Here is a 22,280-nt window from a genome sequence, read left to right on the forward strand (position 1 = left end):
AGACGCTCCTCCTCAAGCAGCTCCTCCTCAAGACGCTCCTCCTCAAGCAGCTCCTTCTCAAGCAGCTCCTCCTCAAGCAGCTCCTCCTCAAGCAGCTCCTCTTCAAGCAGCTCCTCCTCAAGCAGCTCCTCCTCAAGCAGCTCCTCCTCAAGCAGCTCCACTCCGTTAAAGAAAACAAACCCGCCGCTCAGACGGAGGCCGTTTGCAGGTCTGAAGTCTGAGAACTACTGGAGGTTTATTATCATTTCCTGCTGTAGAACAACACAGAACAAGTGTGGAACAGCGTGGGAAAGATTTTCCAATTAAGTTAATTCACTGGACGACAGTGTTTTTCAATGCATTCTTTACAGTCCAATGGGTAGAACTGATGTTTCAGATACATTCCCGCCCTTTCTAGAATAAAAACATTGGAGGAAATCCAAAATAACTACGTTGTTGGCATGACATCAAATATCAACTATCTGCAGTGTTAATCAAGAATATCCTTATCTGATAAATGTCTGCAGCGTAGAGCTCGAGTCTCAAATGTTTGCTGACTGAACAACAAGCTGTACGGTTGTTCAGACTGCTGAAATATACAGGAAAGAGTGCCGTTGCTGTAAATGTGTTGGACAGATTGCAGCTTACTCGGTTTGGACTGAAGCTGAAGTGATTCTACTGGAGACGCACAAAGTCACGTGAAGGTTTTCTACATTTCTTCAGGTTTTTGCTTCTTCAACTGGTCTGAAATGTAAACAGAGAAAAGCTGAGCACATTTTAATATTAACTACATTTTGGAAAGTGAGGATAAACAGTTAACTTCAGTCTCTGTGGGTTGTAGGTAAAAAAAAAAAAATCAGGAATAAAGCAGAAAAGATGCACCATCCCTTCTGTAAACATATTTCTATAAGATGATGTTCAATGGGACCTCAATGAAAGGGTCCACGGCGGAGGCATTGCAATAGATTTGGTGTTATTGTGGTTGCGTGAATGTAATTCATGGTGCTGTTAGATTGCAGCGTTTTACTTCTTAAGTGAAACTCTTTAAATACCTGTGCTTCATGGAGTCAAGTGTTCTTCCTGGTCGCTATAAAACGTGTGTAGGAGTCATGAGATCCACTGAGATGTAACGTGGAGGGAGTGACGGATGATGTAAAGCTGGTAAAACACAACGGCCATCAGTCAAAGTCCTGAAAAGTCACATGATGCCCGAGAATCGTGACATGAACTCTTCAAAGGACAAGAGGCAGAAAGCCACAGAAAGTGTGTTTGTGCATGGAAACTGTGGAAACACAGAAATAAATCCTGGTTAATTCTACTGTCACTGAAGGCAACACGACATGAAACAAGTTCTCGTTTTTGTTTTTTATTTAATAAGCTGGTTCATAAATTATCGCACATAAAAGATTCTTTTTCAATCGTTACAAAGTGGATAGCAACTTCAGTTAGCGCCTGGAAAAAATAAAACAAAACTGGAAAGTAGAGCGTTGACAGGACGGGCAGTTTGATCTGGACAACACAGCGCGGGGGAGCAGAGGGAGCCAATAGGAGGGGTTCAAACATCCAACCACTGTCGAGTCCTGTTCCCGCCGCTCAGACGAGCAGCCAACAAAACGGTGACATGCGTTTCGTATTTCATGCCGGAAAAAAACAACAGAAGGAACGCTCGTTCCTGTTCTCCAGTGTATTACAAAGGAAATAGAACTGAGGGAGTGACGAGGGGAATAAATTACAAAAAAATAACGATACAAATAATAAAAAAAGAGACGGCACTAGCTACATGTGAGCCTCACGAAAACAAATCGAACTAAAGACGCGTGGAGGCGCCATCTTCTTGGCTCGACTTTCCCCTTTTTTTCTCAGGAGCGAAGCGTTTGACGAGAAGCTAAACGGGGGGGGGGGGGGGGGCAGTGGTTCAGAGGCAGCAAGGAGCCTCTAATCCTCCTTCATTCATTTATTCTTTTCTACAACTATCACCCTCCTCCCCTTTCCGACTGACCGATGAACGGGGGGGGGGATCTGTTACATGAGACTGTTTGGAGGAACGGGAGCTAACCCGCCTCGCTAACACCGGTCTGAAGAAGCGACGGGTGTCCATCATTTCTAACGCTAGCTTGCTCTCTACGAGGCCGGAATCCCAAATCTTTGCTCTGGTTTGAGGACTCCAGCGGCCAGTTTCTCTCTGTGCGACGGGAGCCGACTAGGACATTTGCTGCTGGATGTGCTCCAGGAATTCACTGTAGGAGAAAGTCGACTCGGACCGATCCTCGACCAGATACTGGAAGAACGTAGCTTTAGCCGAAGAGCCGTCCCTGAGGGAGACAAAAGAGAGACGGGAGGGTTAGACCGACACTTTTCAAATTCTATGTAAGGCTGGTGCTAGCGCAAATATAATAAACCTTTAAAAATAAGACACTTTTTAAAAATTTTGATTTAAAATCAGGAAGAAAAGCATAAACTGACCAGAAATTTAAAGCCAATATTTGCTGCTTCATTCATTTTTTCAAGTAAATATGCCAAATATTCACCGTTTCCAGCGCTGCTAATGTGAGAGTTTGATGCTTTTCTTTGTGATTTATGACGGTAAACTGAACATCTTTGGGTTTTTAGACCGTTCGTCGGATAAAACAAGACATCTGAACACAGAACTTGGGCTGCAGGAAATAATTAAAGGGCATTTGTCACTTTTTTTCTTTCATTTTATGAGCAAAATAACAAATTGATAAAGTAATCAGTGGATTATGAAGATAAAATCCGAAAAAAGAGCTTTAAAACACCACAAAACTGATAATAAGGCCTTTTAGGTTCACACTCGAGGCTCTTACATATTGTTGTTGTTTTATTATTGACCATTATTGGAGGCAAACTTCTTGTTTCCGTTAGAATGTAACTATCTCAAGATATCTCAATATCTCATCACACGTATTTCTCATCTGTCAGAGTGATGCAAACATCCTCTGTCTTCTTGCACCGACATCGGCCCTCACAACAACAACAACAACAACAACAACAACAACAAGTGGTGTAAACATGCGGTGCCACAGAAGAAACTCTCTGTGGAAGACCTGACCGCCGCTGTCAATCAATGAGCTCACTGCTTAGTACGTTTGTTTGTTTAACCTCAGAGCGATGGCTGCTGGGAGAATGACTCCAGTTAAACACAACTGGTCACACCGTGTTTCTGTCGAGAGCAAAATGTTTCAGATCGCTGACGACGTCCACGCCGCTGTCAGCCGTTTCTCTCCGACAGATCAACTCAGGGACTCGCTGAAGTCCGGCTGAAACTGCTTCATGGTTTCATACAGAATCATCTGTCGGGGATTCTTGTTGGCAAAGCACATGAACTATAACGGCAACGTCTCCAGTTGGATTCCAGCAAAGAGCCTCAAGATAAAAACTCCTGTTGACTATTTTTTGATGAATAGTTTAATTAAAATAGAGCAGAAAAGGGGAAACATGTGAGAGTTCCCCAGAGCAAGAAAGTACCTTCTTTAAAATAGCTGGTTTTCAAATCGTCCCAACTCAAATATTCAATCATTTAAAAAGAGAAAAAAGATGAAATAACTTTAACCAATAATTGATTTTCTTGTATTTATTGACTAATCATTTCAGCACCAGCCTACAGCCCAACGAATGATTGATGCTGGACTCATCCGTGAGGGTCTCATGTCCGTGCACATTTGAGATGTTCTAACGAGTTGAAGGCAGAAGGGCTGAAGCGACGCTGTAGACGCTACATTGCCCCCTACAGCTGTGGAGAACACCAGCTTACTGCCAGGAGAAGCCTTCACAGGGGCGTAACAGATCCAACGCCAGCTCACGTCAGTGAGGCAAAGCATGACCAAGGCTTAAAGCCTTACCGCCCAAGAGACACCACTACAGGAGGATCATGACCTCTGACCTCAATATATATTGAGTGTAAAACATTTAGGGTGGAGAGAAGAACAACACGAGTGTTGTTTGGCTGCTTCAGAGCTCTACAAACAAACAACAACCTGAAGGCGTTTCATAAATCCTCATCTCAGCCCTTCACTCAGAAGAGAACACTTTTAAAACTGTCGTCCTTCCAGCTGAACGTCATTCTTATTTATCTTATAATATATTCTTATTTATTGCCACACAACTTTGGGAACTGATGCTGGACACTCCTAATTTTTGGCAGCTGGTACCGTTGGTGGAAGAGGAAGTGAGACTCGTTTTTTTGCTGTTACGGTCCATTTTAAAAACATAAAAATAAAGTAAACCAAAAAAAAGAAAAAAAAGCCTCTCAGACTGTCTAAAAATCCAGCATCTGGATGCGAGAAGACGTGCGAGCAGAAGCCAGACGTTGATCCAGATGTGCGGCGGCGCTTACTTGAGGACGTGTACCGTGGAGCTGAACGCTCGGTTGTCCTGCAGCCAGTCGAGGAACGCTCGCACTCTCTCAGACAGAGTCGTCTCCAGCTCAGGAATGTGACTCTGGGATCCAGAGAGAGAGAGAAAGAAAGAGAGGCGGAACCAAAAACATCAGCTGCATTGTTTTCGCGGCCGCGCGTCTCAGATTAGAAACGGATAACTCGCGCGGGCGTCTCGGCTACACAACAGGGGTGAACAGGAATATGCCTGTGGTTTAAAACGCGGGGCTCGTAAGCGGCAAACAAATCCAATGAGCAGCATAAAGAAGTGCTGAGGGTTGCCGTTTGTTCTGGATGCCACCATCACGCCCACGGCGCGGTGGTGACAGAGCTTTCTAGTTAGCTGCACAGTTAAAACAAAAAGCTACGACAGCGAATGTGTTCTGCTGCACGAGTCGTTTTCTTTTCAACAACACAGAGAGAAACGTTATTGTGGAGCAAAACCTGTGACTCATGGTCAGGGGAAATGTGTGCAGCGCTGCGTTGCATCACTCGTGCAGAAACTGGGCGGCGGTGTGCAAAACAATCCCACCATTTCTCCAATCATAGTTCTTCTTTGGCATGTTTGGAGGCGGGGGAAATCTCCGCCTCGGTATAAAATAAAAGCATCATCTTTAACCCACGTTTTGAACGAGGGCTGCCTGCGCAGTTAAGAGTCTTACTGACCATGTTGGCGGGTATTGACGCGTAGCTGGGGCAGCCCAGAGCATCTCGGATGAACAGGTCGTCGCAGCTTTTGCCGATCCACAAATAAAACACCTGCAGACGGAAACAGAGAATCAGTGAAGAGCGTCTCCTCGTCCTGACACACACGCCGAGATTAAATCTCCTGAAAAAGTGAAATGTTAAAAACACTCACAAACTCCCGATTGGTGGAAGGAAACACACGCACGTTTGGCTCACAGTAAGACGTTGACTGAGGATTTAAGCCTTTGAGAAGCTGAATGAAGTGAAGTACTGAGAACAATTGGGCTGTACCGCTGCTGCTGTTACGTTATGGTTCATGATGACGTGATAAACGTCCATAAAGGGCTGAGCCATCACTTAACCTTAAGGTCAGGAGAACATCGCACTTGTCTTTTATTTAGGTTTACAATTATCCAAAAGAATACTGAAGTCTTACGTTGCCACAGTCCATGAGGAAAGCTCCGTCTCTGGTCACTCTGTCAGCAGACAGGTGGAGCAGATGAGGCTGAGGAACCACGGTGTCGTTCAGACGCAGCGCCCCCTGCAGGCGAGACGCACACAGTGCAATGGATTAGTTGGAGGACTCAAAGTTCACACTCGCAGCGCCAAAGGCACAAAGATATAAGAACTTAAGTGAATGTGTAAGTTCATTTTAAATGTATTTAAATAATAATGAATCCCCACTAATTATTTCAGGGCTTCCCTCCCACACATTGGATTTCTAAAGTGACTCGTCAGCTCCATCAGCTCCGGGTCCTACCTGGTCAGTCATGTTGTCCAGCCGGTACAGGTCAGGATGAAACATCCGCATCAGCTGCTGCAGCGGCTGCGTCTTGAACTCGCACATGGCGAAGACCCGCTCGTCCAGCCGCGTGCTGGTGCCCGTCCGCAAGGCTTTCTGGAAAGAAACGCATATCTTTTTAGTGCGAGTGTTCATCTTTATTTCCTGTATTTGGATTTCTTTCATTTCCTGTTTTCAAGCCTGATGTGGCTTCATAGTCACAAGCTGCCCAGTTTTCTATCAGTTACTGATACTGCAGGTTATAATCTGCTGAAGACAGAGTTTTGATGAGAAGTGGGGTTGCATGAGGTACTTAGTTGGTGTATTAATGAACAAGTCCTGGGTGGATGAATACAGTCATTTAACATATAGGAAGACCGTATGACTGTAGACTCAGCTTTTAGTGTGTGTGTGTGTGTGTGAGGGTAGTGATGATGTAAAAGCAGGTCATACTTTAGGATGTGTAACCCTGACGTGGAGATGGATGATCGGGCGTTAACGTGGAATGCGTGACAGTTTGGTATGCGTGTCTGCAGCCAGTAATAAACTGGTGACGAGTGTTTGTTGTGCAGACAGATGCACCTGTTTGAGCAGCGAGAGGATGTAAACGGGGAAGAGGCGCATGGAGGCCGGGAGGACGACGCCGGTCTGCTGCAGGTTGGACACGTTGCTCTTGTAGGCGTTCACCAGATCCACCACCGCATTCGTCAGAGCGTCACGAGCATCCGACAGGCTGGACGTTATCGACCGGTCGATGGCTGAAACACGAGTGTGACACGTTAGTGCAGTTGCGAAAAAAAGCTGTGAAATGCCTGCAGCTCATGTTGAGGACATGAAATGCACATATTTCTATGTTTCTTAAGACATTGCTTTCTACTGCAAAGAGAAATGTTGTCCTCTACTGATTCTCCATCGTTCTCTATCAGTGCTTTTAATTATGCTAACTAATGCTTCCTTGCGTCCTCTCTCCTCATCCTCAGTGGGAGGAGCTAAGACGTGAGGAAGAGGCGCGAGTGAGGGAAGCGAGGAGACAACTTGAATAATGAAAAGCACCCATTGTCTCTTTCCTACATGCACTCCGTTCCCTTCCAGCTCCCTCACGAGCACGATCAGCAACCGTCGTCCTTACTGCCCTGCTGACTGTGGGTGCTGTAGTCTTTTACTGGATGATTTGTAGTCCTATGCGACAGACTCACCCATGTCGGCGAGCAGACAAGTGATGGCCTGAACGTCAGCGCCGGCGTACACGTCACTCAGCTGGTTGACCACCGGCAGACACAGAGTATGGACCCGGATTCTCCTCTTTCCTACAGCGACAGACGGATGAATCATCAGATACAGTAATAATATTCATATTTATCGTCATGAACAGCACAACAAGCTGCTGCTGGAGCAGGTGAAGCTTTAAAGGTCTTACTTAAAAGAAAAGTCAGATGTATCGGCATTCATTTCTCACATTGAACCAAATTTCAATAAAATTGGTTCAGAATTAAGAAAGTTAGTCGATTCTGTAGATAAGTCTGCATCAATCGACACACACATTGTATTTGTTTACTAGCGGATCTTGACGGCTACAATTCGGCGCAAACGTGGCATCTACGTTTCTATATCGAAGAGGCGATATCTTATTCGTTTCCAGGAACATGGCGGGCGAGGAGCTGTTTTTGTCAATGCTCTTGTAATGTATTTAATATTCAACAAGTCATCAGCGGGGTCTTGTGATTGGTTCTCTCGCTCCACGTGAAAGCGTCTTTTGACATTTTCCCTGAAATGTTACGACGTCTTGAGGTGAGAGAGAGAGAGAGAGAGCGAGAGAGTCTGTGCACCTTTACTGGAGGTGTAGAGCAGAGCAGCCTGGAAGCAGGCCAGAGACGAGTCTGCCAGAGAGTCTTCAATCGACATCTGGACAGCGAAGGCAGAGTCCGGGTTCACGTTGGCCAGGGACAGCAGGTCGGTGGAGCGCACAAAGAAGTTACCGTGGAACGTGTGGATGGATAAACCTGAGGGCAGTGTGGAGAAGACACTTTGTAGAGAAGACACTTGGAAACAGAGCGTCGGCGTGCGCCTGACTCCGCGGAGCCGGTTACCTTTAGTGCATCGTATTCTCATCACCGCCTCGAAGCCGATCTTCCTGCTGAGGTAGCGCTCCAGATCTTTCTGGAACTTCTCCAGTTGAGCCGGGTTGTGGATGTAATGGAAGGAGGGGTAGTAAAAGATGCTGCCCGCCGAATACTTGGAGATACATGCTGAAGAAGAGGAGGAGAGGTGAAGTATGAACGAAATACTCACTATGAGCGTGATAGGAACTAATCATCTGAGGTGAATCTGTCCTTTGAGTATCCAGGGCTCTCTTCCTAAAGGCAAGACAAGGTGCCTGAGGACAGACGCCGTAGTAAGCTTGGAGAACGCAGTGTAATTATTACCCATCACTACTGAGCGAGGGGATCGACAATAGATAAGAGGATGATGCTGCAGCAGTGGTCTGAAAAGATCCAACAGATGCTTTAACGCCATGGTGCTGGGCCTCCATTCCAGACCTTACATTCAACGTTTCTTTCGAGGTTTTCAAACTAAGCCTGTTGAGTTTCTGTCTTCACGTTACGAACAAATACAGACAGACAAACGGCCCTAAAGAGAGGCGACATTGGAGGTTGAAATGCTGACGAGTGTTCTTACAGAGCGAAGCGAGGTCCGTGTACTGGGAGCTGAGCAGGAACAGATCCACCGCGATCTGTTGCCCCGAGCAGTCCAGCGCCAGTTTCTTATAGAAGTCTGTGGCCGGGCCGAGGTGCTGAACTCCCTGGAGAATAAAGACACAACAGATTACAACAAGAAGGCCTCTCGTTCCGTCTTCTGCTGCGTAGAGGAAGAAATCACCACCAAAGCCTCCTGTTCTGTTGGATAGACTTTGTTCACTAAATGATTTATTAGATGTGGTATTATATGGAGATTATATTTGAGCAAACTAACATAAAATCCCCTTTCCTGAGAAAGAAAGCACATCTGTTCTTCGCTCACTATTGCTGTAACTTCTTGGCAGTTTATTCAGATGAAACAGATGATTACGATCAATAAATCACAGTCCCGGGACGACGGGAATGCAGATTGTAGCTCAGCAGGATCCTCAGTGAACGATCCATCTCTAAACTGAGACGGTGACGTTGTGGCTGGTCATTAAAGTGAGTTGTGGCAGGAATATAAATTGAACGCAGCAGCACTGAGAATGCCAGGAGGACGAGTATGAATCCACACAGCAGGGGGTGTCGTCTTCTTGCTATATTTCAGTAGTCACATAGTTTAGGCTTCATAAATCACAGGGAACGCAGCACCACCACTATTTAGAGGTCTCGTTTCATAATCGGAAAATGAAGTCTGAGACAGAATCTCAGACTTTAAGATCATGAAAAAAGAAAGAGAAGTCCTCATAAACCCATAACCGCCGCCTCTCTCGTACCTTCGTGCTCGAGCGCTGGTTGGGGTCTTCCCTCGACGTCAGCGACCCGGCCCCCAGCGTCGGCAGCTGGGTCTGGAACACGGTGACGCGGCCCCCGGTGGGCGACATGAGCTTGAAGGCGGCTTGCAACGCCGGGCCGAGCGCGCTGTGGGTCTCCTTGCTCTCGCTGAACATGCCCGGCAGAGACGTCAGCAGGTTGTTGACCAGCTGGAGGAGGAAGTACAATAGAGAGAGCAAGAGAGAGCGAGAGAGGAAATCATGAGAGAGTAACGAGACAATGGGAAGAGAAGAGTGTTGTTGGAGCTATTTATGTGCACAACAAAAACAGAAGTCTGTACCTCTTTGCTTTCCTTCAGGTTCACCATCAGACTGTCATGAGACGGTATGAAGATGTCTGAAAAAACAAAACAAACAAGTAAAATCTGAGCGGCTTTCCAACCTCTTGACTACAAACCTCGTTTATTGCTGGATGTGCTTTAAAATAATGAATAATTCTTTAACAATGCTTCATCTTAGACTAAACTATTAGAGGTTAAAAACAGAGCATGCAGACGTACCGTCTATGTCCGACACCACCAGCATCTGCGGCTGGGACAGTCCCTCCTGGAGGTTGTAGAAGTGGATGGTGTTGTCGAAGGTGAGGAAGCCCACCCTGGTGCGAGTATCCCCCGGCAGCCTGAAGCACGTAACATGCGGTTAATGTTTTACTGCCATCATTAAGCAAAGACACGAAGCAGCCACATTTATGGCATCGCATCGTCGACGGCACTCACTTGTCCAGGTTGTCCATAAGTGATTCACAGAAGTACTTAAGGTAACCTGCTTCCACGGCATTGTGAGACACATCGAGAACAAACAGGTAGGCTGCAGGCTGAGGGGGCCGCAGCTGAACACACAAGAAACACGCACGATTAGTGGGGATAGGACGGCTTTATTGTTACAAGACTGCCCTCTAGTGGACAAACAATCAAACCACATGAACGTTCACAACTCTGAAGAGCGGCAGAAAGCATCGGGACAGAAGAGACGTCTCGCAGAGCTTCCTCTAAATGCAAGCAGCAGCGGAGGAGAAGAAACTAACGTTGTATTTTGTGCCACAGACGCTTCGTCTCCAGTGCACTTCACACACCTGTGAGTAAAGCAGACCAACGAGAAGCTTTTGGCTTCACCGGTAATATCAGCGTCACGATTCTAACAAACACGAGGTCGATGTGCACTGTCCTGTAACCTCGCACAGTAACGTGACAAATAAACAATATTTGGGAGCTCCATCTTAACACAAAGATGATCGGTACTACACATGTACCGACTGTTTTCTTCTTCCTGGAGGCGGGGCTTACTATACCTCAAAGAGATATTAAAGTTAGACATTATTGGGATAAGATTTCTTAAAAGAAACATCGTCATGAATCTGCGCTTTTTTAAAATGTCATTACATTTCAGTGAATTAACGCTGTTTGAGAAAACAACAGCTTGGTGATGCAACTTTATTTATTATGTTGTGAATTTCTCCATGTTTTGAGACCCCTCACATTTCTCTCGGTTCATTTCTGTGCACAAGTTTAGAGTTTAGGCCTCGAGAGCTCTTCTGGTGCCGGCAGACGCATCGAGGCGTCTCGGTTAACGGATGTATTTGTTGGAAAAGAACCGTTGGCTCACCATGTAGTCCGAGGAGGCGATGAACTCCACGGTGGCGTTTTGGACCTCCGGTCTCTTATGGGGCTCGCCATACGAGCGGCTGACCGGATTGTACATGAACTCATCTGGAACTGAAGAAGAAGAAAGAAGAGAGAGAGGAGGTTTGACACAGAACAATTACACGACTGGGCTCAGTAATGACTTCCTCGTGACGGCACTCATACCGTCATTGACCCGATGGCAGAGGTTGCACTTCCACCTGCGCTGGTCGAGGAAGGTGACAAACGGGTTGATGTAGGTGCGACAGGAGCGACAGCGCACGATCGTGTTGGACGTGATCACCGGCAGCTGCTGCAGAGAGGAGGAGAAAATAAAATACTGGGAAAGTACAAGTGTCTCGTGAGCTGAACATGTTACATTTTGTGCTTCTTTTCGAGTGAAGCCTCAATCGCGACCTTTCCTAAACATTCCTCTCTTTATCCGAGCCTCGGCAGGAGACTGAAGAGGAGCTTTGTTTCTGTGGAATCTTTAGAACTGTGGTCTCCGTTTGTCTCTTCCGCTTCCATGAATGTCTTCTCAAGGACTTTCCCTTCTCACGTAGCGGCGTTTCAGAACAGGCCATTTATTGCAGAGTGAGGTCGTCTCGCACAGGTTGTGAAGTGCTAGCAAACAAAGAGCATATTCACAGACATTTCTGTTTTTAATCAATGATCAGCGGTTGCAGGACTTCAAGGTGAATAGTGGAGCGGTCGAGGAGAACCAATGTCTGTTTTTATAATTCAAACACAAATGATCACAGCGTGAAGCGAGTGTGAAACCTGCATCGTCTGTTCCAGAGTGTGAACCTGCACTTCAGCTGCTGCCAACAGAGACGCAGAAGTCCGCAGGAGACCGAGGAAGCTCTCGGCCAGCTTCAGGGCTGTTCAGCTGCTTTAATGTGAATCGAGGCTAAAACCATATTTTATTGAGCGTGTCTCTTGTAAATGGACTTAAAATACACTTGACCCACTCACAACTTCTGCTGCTCGAGTGAACAATGTTTCCAGCGACAGCTTGTGTCTCACGTCCCTGTTCTTCGTCACTTCATGCCCTCAGACAGCACATCGACCAACACCCCTATAAATACACTCACCTATCTTCCTCCTCCTCCTCCTCATCATCCTCCTGCCTGTCCCGCTGTCACTGCAGCTGCTCGTCTCAAAGGGCTACAACAGACTCGTAACCGCTCCAGTACTCACAAGAGGACAAAGACAGATTTTTGGCAAACAAAGGTTCACACGTTTTGTTCAAAAATAACTAATGAGCACCACTTTTATGAGTTTTGAAGCTAGAATACAATAGCCGGAAGTAAAACGCTAACGTTGGGCTATAAAGGAACTCCACCACGGTCACATGACTTCACGTCTCCTCCACTAAGATGACGGAGGACTAGTGTTCGAGTGACACTTGTTAGCAACCGACTTTAAGACCTAACGGAGCGTTTGACATTGAAAATCAGTTAATAAATCTGTTTTACATGTCGATTTCTCTGAAAGTTTAGTAGACGTCTGTGCTCATGATATATATTTATAGGTTTTTACAGGTATTTCTAAAATATGTAACATAACACAGTAAAACACGGTCTAAAATTGGGCTCCAAGTAGCAAATACATCTATATCGGAGCTAAAGCACAGAGACAATGTTGAATTAACGTCTATTTACTGACGGATTTTACGGCATGAAACAAAACGTCAAATCTCTTAAAACGTGTGGACCACAGTATCAAACCACAATCACATTTAGTTTCAGACGAGGGACCCAGAAGTTTAAAAACGCCGACTCATTTCCGGGTGAAGGACTCACTCCTGCAGCACTCTTTAGCGAGGAGGAGGAGGAGGAGGAGGAGGAGTCCTTCCTTCAGGGTAATATGCTTAGAATGAGATTCTTTTCTCCACAAAATAAAAGTGTAAACCATGTGGTGATAACAACCTCGCATGAGACTTCATACACTGGATACTCCAGTGTTTATTGAGCTTTTTGTTGGGGGGGCTCAGCCATCAGATCATACCTGTAGGTCTCTGAAGGGGTGGAGGAGGAGGCCCAGAGGGAGCCTGGCCTTGTTGAGTAGAGCCTGGGTCTGAGGGATGCTGGTCAGGGTGCACCGGAAGGACCTGAAGAGAAAACACGTCAGATAACAGACAAGACAATCACAGAGTGAGAGTCTCAGATATGAAATGCCAATAGTTAGAGCCCCTTCACTTCACTTACTGAGGACAACAGTTGACCTTCTTGAGGTCGGGGCTGAGGTTGGGTTCCGGGGCTGAGAGGGGCCTCGGGGGCAGCAGGTTCCTCTCCTGCACCAGGTTGACCGGCCTCAGGGCCGCCACCTCTAGCTCAGGCACCCCGCTCAGCCCCCCCAGGGCCGCAGACAGCTGGGACATGTTTGGGAATGGCTGCAGAGGAGGGAGGGAGGAAGACATAACTCATTTACACTCCTGTGATTAATCAGGACTGGCGAGTCAATACAGCAAGGACACAACAGCTGGTCCAAGAAGCCTAAATTGTAGCCAAACTTTAATACGTGTTGAGGCAAGTACATAAACTTTATCATCAGTTGCTAAAAGATAAAGCTGACTTTCCATCCGTTTGACTCAAACTTGAGTCCGGCCCATGAAGGCTGTGGAGGAAACAGATGTTCACAGAAGCACCGACAGACCTCTGAAACACTTAAACATCTCGGATGTGGTTTTAAATTCAGAGATCTGAAACCAGGCTGGTAAACAGAAAAGACTTCTCTGCATCTATTCAACATGTGTACCTGGGAGTACTGCTGGTAGCTGGACTGGCCGTACGGGTCTTGAGACGGGGTCGACTCGGGGAGGGCGGTCGGTCCCTGGTGGTAGGCCGGCTGCATGCCGGGGTGACCGTAGCTAGCGTAGGGCGCGGCCTGGTTGGTCATGTGGTCGGAGGGCGGCATGGAATCTGGACAAGAGAGAGTTCAGCTTCATAAGACATCTGATGCACGTTTGGAAGACAGGTGGTTTGTTTTAACCCGATTACGACATTTTGGAGGTGTGTGTGTGTGTCTATTATTCAGATGAACGGTATGTGTGTGATACCTGCATAGCTGCCCCCTTCCAGGTTATCGTAGCTGTTGGGCACCGGAGAGGCACTGCCAGTGCTGGAGGAGGAAGTGTCACCACCTGAGAGAGAAAGAGTAGAACACAAGAGGGAATTAAAAACTGAAGCGTTTGAGACAATCAATATCTATCTATCTATCTATCTAAATAAATAAATAAATAAATAAATAAATAAATAAATAAATAAGATAAACAAGGAGCTTTGGGAATGACAACAGAACAAAGAAAGAAGCAAAACTAAAAAAAAAAAAAGAGTTGAGGATAAAACGGTGAGATAAAAAAAGAGGACAACTTTAAGTCAATAACAACGAAGGCTGGAGGGTCAAAAAGAGAATAAGAATGAAACAAGAAGAGGGAGAGAAAACCGGAAACATTAGAGGGAATGAAGAGTAGTTATTTTTCAGTTTGGCCATGCAGCGTGCTGTGTCTGGACTCCCTCAGGCCTCCGACTGATGAGGCAGAGTGAACACGATGAAAAGATGCACTTAAGTCTGGAACGAGCGGCTCCGAGGACGGAAACACAAGGAGAGCGCGGTGGATAGAAACATGAGAATAGATTACAAAGATGATGCGATGGCGACAGAACGACCACTGTGTGACTCATCTTGAATACGCGTCGCTGCCGGCCTCGTCCACAGCAGAGCGCTGCTCCGGTCTGGTTCTCCAAACCGGGTTTGTGTCGACCGCCATCTACTGTAATCAATGCTCCGACTATAGAAAAGTAAATCACACAGTCCAACTGCAAAAACACCGGAACTTTCCCTTCAAAGTGAAAACTGGAGCACATTTTAAACTGGAGCTGTAAGTTTTGATGCAACAGCAAGAGCAATTAAACTGAATCTAGGTTTAGACTAAAACTGACGTTTGAGTTAAATCTTTCTTCGTTTTAAGCTCGTTTTCAAGTTTGGTGCGACCGGATTTTAAGTTACAAATGTCGTCCTCGTTGGTGCAACACAGCTGAAGTTGCCTCATTAATCCGGTGCCACTTCAGCAATGGCTGCAGTGGACTTTCCCAAAAGCTTAAAAACTAAATGCAGGTAGCATAGCGCAGATAACAATGTAATCAGACACATGCCCAGTGCTCCTCCCAGGACACATACCGGACCAGGAGAAATTAGGCACGTTAGATCACCGTTAAAGACGGCGTAAAAACAACCGACGCTTGTGTAACATAACTCACTGAACGAATACATGAACCGTCACACTGACTGATGGTTAGAAGCAGACATAACCGCAGCACAGGAGCAAACAGAGTCCTCTCGTGTTCCTCCATGTTTACAGTAAAACAGCAAGAAGCTCCTTTCTTCCATACTTGGCTCTCCTTCAGGAACAAGCTGCTCCCGTTTATTAAACAAACCCAAACAGAGGGCATCCATTCAAACAAACGCTAGGACGGACACGCCTTTAATGTTTTATGAGGAACACGTTTGTTTACGGAGTATTAAACATTAACGAGAAAACTCCACAGCGCGCCATAAATATGGGACAGAGTTGTCCCTCCACTTGCTTCACAGCTTTTACTTTGTTATTGACTTCATACATTTCCCAGATTGCCGAACAAACCGGAGGAAAGAGGGGGAGCAGGAAACAGAAGAGTTGTGACTTATGAGTGCACGTTTGAAGCATGCTGTCTCTCTCTCTCTCTCTCTGTGTGTGGTTCTCTGCTGCACCCGATCACAGACAGACAACAACAAGACGAGTCTCGTGGATGCACTGCATTGTGGTCTGTTGCTGTTCTCCCTCTCATTACCGAATAGGGTTTTCAAGAAGGATTACAAGAGTAGAATATTTGAATGAACCCATTAATCCATGTGGGCCTAAAGGAGACACGCCAGCCCGCTGGCAGACGGCTCATTGGACGGGACGCGATCCAATTATCTCGGACTAGCAGACTGCTGGATTATCTGCTGTGGAGGAGGAGGAGGACAGCTTAGCCTTCCTCCTCCTCAAAGATTCTTCCGACACCTCTTCGCCCTCGTCTTCCTGCTGGAGCGAGCCAGGTGTTATAATAGTAACTCGCGCTCCATTCAGTGTTCCCTTTATCATCTGTTCCTCACAACTCTCACGAATAAAACGAGGATAGCTTTGGCTTTAGGACACTTTTCTCTCTATTTTCTATTTGATTTAAATAAATAATCATTCGTTGCAGCCTTAAGTGATACATATTTGTACCAAAGTGTAACCTACCAGTGTAGTTTCTTCATTGTTCTTGATTAACTTTTTATTCTCCGTTTGTAGTAAATCGAACCCAGTAAGAAACATTTGACACATTCTAAACTTTGTATTATTTAGTGGTACCATGAACCTAATAATATGATCATATTACATTTACACAATTCTGCTGTCCAAATCCATGAAACAATAATTACCAAAGCAAAGCATTGATTAAATGATTTTGTTTTCCACATTTGAAGAGTAATAGATAACAATGTAACACATGGTTATTATTCATATGTCATTTTGAATGCCATAAAGTGATCAGTTTGGAAAAACGTCATTATTAATATCACAATTCTGAGGTGTTATCGTGGCCTCCACAAATCAACAGCTGGCATTTGGTTGCAGCTGAGAACCTGAGAGAGACCGGAGAGAATTAGAGAGATCGCCAGAGGGAAAAACAAGCTTCTCTCAGGGGGAGAGGCTCCATTTAAACATGCGTTTCCCTCAGGAGTTGTGTCATCATCCAGAGTGTGAGTCATCCGCAGAACACACAACACACACACACACACACACACACACACACACACACACACACACACACACACACACACACACACGAGACTGTTTGAGCTCAGCACAATACGCTGTTCAAGTCAAAAATACTTATTTTACACAGAAAACAAAAGCGATGTAAGTTCAGCCTTATTGATTGTAAGCATATTAATGCAATTGTGATGGAATGTAATTTTAAAGCGATGCAAGTTATGTAACGTCAACATATTGGTGTTACATGTAGACATTAACTTAATAGAAAATCTGGCTGGAGCCAATGTCTATTTTACCCTGAAATCTATTCAGGAGAGTTTATCTATTTAACTCTTTCAATTTGCCAAACACCACACCGTTTACAAAGAAACTCTTGTTGAGTTTTCAGATTTCCGACAGTCCTTGAACGAGTCACGAGTGCTGAACGCTTCCATCGGGACAAGTAAGCAAAGCTCAGCTTGAAATAGTAAAAAAAAAAAAACTTGAAGGCTTCAGGTCACGTGACCAAAACTCTGTTGGACTTCAGCTGAGCGGTGTTTACATGAAGCCGACAGGAGGCGGTGCAAATGTAAAGAGTTCAACACGTACACAATGTGGAGTCTCCTTGTTTACAATGATGGAAACACTTTAGAAGAAATGTTACGCAAATAGATCTCATTGTTCCAATGGTATTTCCATTTTATTACTAAATAAATCAAAGAAATTTAACTTTCGCGTTTTCAGCTAGATTGAGATTTTTTCTTCTTCTGATTTTTCTAATTTCTGGTTTTATAACCGTGTAATACTTTGAGTCGACTTAGAGCATGATTGCGTTGCTTCCATAGAGGTGCGGGACGTGTATATTGCAGTGAAACTGGTAATTGGAGGAGTTCCGCAGAGAGACGATCACAAAGACTGCTGAGTGAGAGACAGCGAGACAATGAAGACGAGCAGAAACTACCAGAAGGCTTTTAAAGAGCAACCGAAGCGCTCACACACTTACCTCTCACCTTTCTGAGAAATTTAATTTCAGTTTTTCGGAGGTGGCGCGACAGAGCGCAGAGTACACACACAGATTTAAAAGATGATTTCAGTGTCAGTGCTGATGAGTGTGAGGAGGGGAAAACACCGGCTGAACTGTGGGGAGGCAGCAGGAGTGAGAGCGGGGAGAAATATCAGCTGCACACTGATGAAGCGTGTTGGTACGTAGAGCAGAAGAGACAGAAGAGGAGAGAGCTAGCAGTCAAACGGTGACCAACGGTAAATCATGATGGCAAAAAGTTGAAGAGCATGGGAACGTTAAGAGAGAGATGCACCGATTGATCAGCCACTGATCATATATCTAATTTACACACTTGTGCATGATGGGTTTACGGCGCGCACACACACACACACACACACACACACACACACACACAAAAAGACTTGACATAAGATTCTTCTTCACCTAAATTCAGTGCAAAATTGCAACCGGTGCATCTCTAGTTTAGGACACAGACGAGTGGGTTCATGGGGATGGAGAAAGTGGTGATGAATGGGTTTTGGGGAGATAAAAAGCTAAAGCAGACCTGCTTCCTCATCCTCCTCCTCCTCATCATCATCATCATCCTCCGAGCTGGATGACGAGGGGGCTGCGGCCGGGCCTGAGGTGGCGGCAGAGGCAGAGCTAGCTCCACTGTTAGCAACATATCCATACTGCATGCCTGTTGGAAGGGGGGGGGGGGGGGGGGGGGGGGGGGGGGCACATGAGGAAACTGTCAAGACTGGGTGACCGATGGCAGACCGATGTGTGTTGAAGCAACAAACTAACTTCATCCGTTGACTGATTAAAGTAGCTGGTGGTTTCCCCGTTGTGTCACACAAACTGACTTTAAAGGGACAGTTCACGCCAAAATTAAACACATTTAAACACAAGTGTGCATCCACGCATGGACGAGAGGCTCGTACACAGAATTATGTGTGAAGCAGGCATTGATTATCTCTCGGTGTGTCAAACTGATGATTGCCGATGTGGGACTTTGACAAATTAGACTTCTAAAACAAACTACACCACTTGATTTAGCATTTATTAAGCCCTTGAAATAAGCGCAACAACAAAACGTGTTTTAACACGCGCCTATAAGAGGAGGTGTGTCCTTTGTTCGTCTTGCTCTTGTATAACTTGTTGTCAGAGGGAAATAAAACTGGCAGAGTAAACTGATACAGGCACAGAGAGAGAGAGTGAACATTCTGGAGTGATGTTGTGGTTGTTGGGCCTTAAACACCTCTTGGTGAGACTATGCAAAGCTTCAAAGACAATAGGTCTTTGCAACCCAAATTATGATTAAATGCAGGTGCAGCAGGAGTCCTTTGGTCTTAACCTGCTTGAAAAAGGTCTGAGTGACAAACTAAATAAACCAGCAGCTGCTGAGTTCCAACCTGAAACCCTCACATTTGTATAAACACTCGCACATTTGAAAGTGTGTGTGTGTGTGTGTGAAAATGTGCCGCACGTAATCTGCAGCACACACAGCTGTGAATATGTAAACCATTTGCACACTCACTTGCACTGTAAAGAGCAGGACTTCAAACATTGATATTTAAAGGCTCGTGGAAGAGTTCGCACCAGAAAAGACAAAAATCCAGAGCGCAGCAAAACCGAGAGCTGTCATTTTTCCTCCAATGACTTTTAGTTCAAACACCAAAGTAAAGCAGGTTAGAAACATTTTGGAAGTTTTCAATTCGATCCAAATTTCAACCAAAAATACCAACGAAAAGAACACCGTCTGAATCTAAAGCACTGGTGAGGAGTTTCTTCTGCAAGCAGTGAAACTAACAGGAAACAGTTTCACGTTTTTTGGCTCCAACATTTCAACAGATCTTACAAAAGACTTCAATCTCATTTAAAGTATTCTTTCAAACTTTGTTCATACAGAAACATACATATGAAGCACACAAAGAACATACAAGAGGAAACTTTCCTTGGGTCTAAAAACAGCTGCCGTTGAGTCAACAACAAAAGTTAAATGTAAATGCTCGTTACCTTGGTGGTGGCCCGGCGAGGAATGGACTGAAGTGGGGGGTGTTCCTGAGGCCGGCCGGTCTGCGGCACCACCGCCGTAGGAGTCGTAGCTCAGAGCAGCTGGGTGGCTTTGGTCATAGTGTTGGTGGCCTGTGGTTCGAAGAAAGATGCACACAAAGATGAAACATGGGAATGGTGGTCTGCGTAAACAAAGCGCTACCTCCTGAATAAAGAACTACAAACAGCAGTTAAAGTGCTACCAGTCCTCTATTTAGTTCTGTAGCTAATTTAAAAAGCTATATTAAGCGACACATACACCTGGAAATAAACATGAAAATGCTCATTCCCAAATCATCCAAGTGTTGGCAGCAGATTATTCGACTGACACCATTATACAGCTAGCATGCTTCTGCAACACCAAATGCACAAAGTGCCTTAAACTCTTCTCTTTCCAGCCACACACACACACACCTGTGCTTCCTTGACCATTGACTGTCGGCGCCAGCTGACTGGGAGGAGCCACGCTGTACCCAGGCTGCACTGCTGCTGTGGAGGCTGGCCGGGTGGTGCTGTACTGATGTAGGGGTGCACCCATCTGGGTGGGCATGACTCCATGCGTGGAGGTGCTCTGGGAGGAACTCAGGGTGCCAAACTGGCTACTTCCTGGCGCAGACGGGTACGAAACGATTGGGTAGACGGGAGCTCCGGGGCCGACAGCTGGTGCAGGCACCAAACTGGGTTGCTGCTGCTGCTGCTGCTGCTGCTGGTGGTGGTGGTGTTGGTGAGATTGCTGTGCTGGGGGAGCGTGGTATGACTGCGGTCCGTAGTAGGATCCTGGAGGGGCATACGGTGGTGGATGCTTCTGCACTGGCTGTTGGTTGTAGTGGGCAGTTGATGGAGGTGGTGCTGAAGAGGGGAGGGTGGCATATGGCTGAGAAGGAGGAGCAGAGCTTGGAGAAGCACTGTATGGGGAGGCTGCTACATGATGCTGAGAGAGGTGGTGCTGCTGCTGCGGATGCTGCTGCTGATGGTGGTTGCTCCGGTAGTAGTTAGCACTGTGGGCACTGTTCGTGATGGGTGCTTTGTTGGGAACAGGACTGGGGTAGTTCTGTTGTTGAGGTGGGGCTCCATAGCAGCCTGTAGGTGGATGCATGGATTGGTATGTCTGTGCTGGACCTGAAGAGAGGGAGAGGGTTGTCATGTACACTTAGTTTAGTGTACTTATACAACATGTACCGTAGTATATTCTCCTTCCACCAAAGCTCACACATACAAGTACTGAACAGAGGTTATCATTAGCTGCAAACAGCTAGCTTCATTAGCAGCTGTTACTCCAGTGCACAGAGGGTTAATACCCGGTTATCCCTGACAGCCACCATCAATAAAAAACACATTATATCAGTGTGCTTTTAATCGACTGGTTGTTCATCAGAGCCACAATATAAAGCGTAAATAATGATATATGTATAGATACAACACTTATAATAGCTATCGTTGTACGTTAGCTTCACAAGCTAAAACGCTAGCTGTCTCTATGGGGGTTTCAGGTTAGCTCTTAAACTAGCTAACGTTAACATTAGCCGAAAGCCTCAGTTTCATACAACTTTACACGTCATCTTGATCTTACAATTCATGTGATTAATCTGATTAATACCAGAGAACAGTTGTACCAAAAATAATAACAATAATAACAGCAGCAGCGCCAGACAAAACTATCTGACATCCCAAGAGGGTTATTAGCATGCAAACGCTAAGCTAGCTGGCTAATCGCCTTCAAACCGGCCTGCGGTACCATTCTGGTATGCGCGCGCATCTCCTCCGTTCGGTGTCGATGAGTTCTGGCTGTAGCTGACGGAGCTGTGCAGGTTTGTGAAACCCGGCGCAGAAGAAGACATCGCTCGGTCCTCCCGTCCTCCTTTATACCCACAGATACACGGGTGTCCCAAAAGCCTGGCTTCTTCAAACACACACCCCCTCCCCCTGGAATGATGCGGCAGAGAGAGGTTGCTGCTGGTCGGTGAAGACCCGGGCAGACTCTGGCCAGCTCCGCTCGGCTGAGAGCTGAAGCTTCCAGTCGGGATGTGGAGGATCTTGAGCGGACTCTATGGTCGGTGGTCCCTCTACTCCCTCTGGTGGACGTTCTGTGCAACTACGTATATATCTGTATCCATTTATCAATTGTCATACCTGCAAACTTGTCACTTTTCGGTGAAATTCACCGTTTTGAATCAAAAATATATCATCCACGTGAATCGTGTAGATCCGTATAGTTTTTTTTCGTGGGGGGGGGGGGGGGGGGGGGGGGGGGCTTAGCTTTACTCTTGATAAACTACCTTAGCCAGAGTAGATTATCATTTTCATTTAAATAATTGAACTGGATTGAATGCATATTAATTGCAAATAGAAGACAGGCCACAATTCAAACAAATGTACAGTAACAGTGGAAGTTAATATGAAGACATACAGTAACAGGGTTCAATGAAAACAAATCACTTTATTTGTACAGGCGATGGTTCTCGCTACTCTTGCTATCTTTGTTTT

General features: G+C 45.8%; 1 protein-coding gene across 3 annotated transcripts; it reads right to left on the reverse strand.

Annotated features, from left to right (window-relative positions):
* Window positions 1–1,335: 1,335 nt before the first annotated feature.
* On the reverse strand, window positions 1,336–21,740 carry sec24b (SEC24 homolog B, COPII coat complex component). 3 transcript variants are annotated; one of them, XM_079268030.1, is made up of 24 exons: window positions 21,532–21,740; window positions 20,211–20,915; window positions 19,761–19,889; window positions 18,307–18,441; window positions 14,033–14,116; window positions 13,732–13,895; window positions 13,182–13,366; window positions 12,982–13,084; window positions 11,158–11,284; window positions 10,955–11,064; window positions 10,069–10,181; window positions 9,853–9,971; window positions 9,634–9,689; window positions 9,296–9,502; window positions 8,518–8,641; window positions 7,929–8,087; window positions 7,668–7,841; window positions 7,038–7,148; window positions 6,424–6,599; window positions 5,821–5,958; window positions 5,497–5,601; window positions 5,040–5,132; window positions 4,334–4,437; window positions 1,336–2,291 (listed from the first exon to the last, which is right to left on the reverse strand). In XM_079268030.1, the coding sequence occupies exons 1-24, from the start codon at window positions 21,632–21,634 to the stop codon at window positions 2,180–2,182; spliced, it is 3,636 nt and encodes a 1,211-aa protein (XP_079124156.1). In that variant the 5' UTR covers window positions 21,635–21,740; the 3' UTR covers window positions 1,336–2,179. The 3 variants fall into 3 exon arrangements, with proteins under 3 accessions (XP_079124156.1, XP_079124157.1, XP_079124158.1); XM_079268031.1 differs by lacking the exon at window positions 18,307–18,441; XM_079268032.1 differs by lacking the exon at window positions 4,334–4,437.
* Window positions 21,741–22,280: the final 540 nt, after the last annotated feature.

The sequence above is a fragment of the Melanostigma gelatinosum genome (genome assembly GCF_949748355.1).
Source record: "Melanostigma gelatinosum genome assembly, chromosome: 5".
Taxonomy (NCBI): domain Eukaryota; kingdom Metazoa; phylum Chordata; class Actinopteri; order Perciformes; family Zoarcidae; genus Melanostigma; species Melanostigma gelatinosum.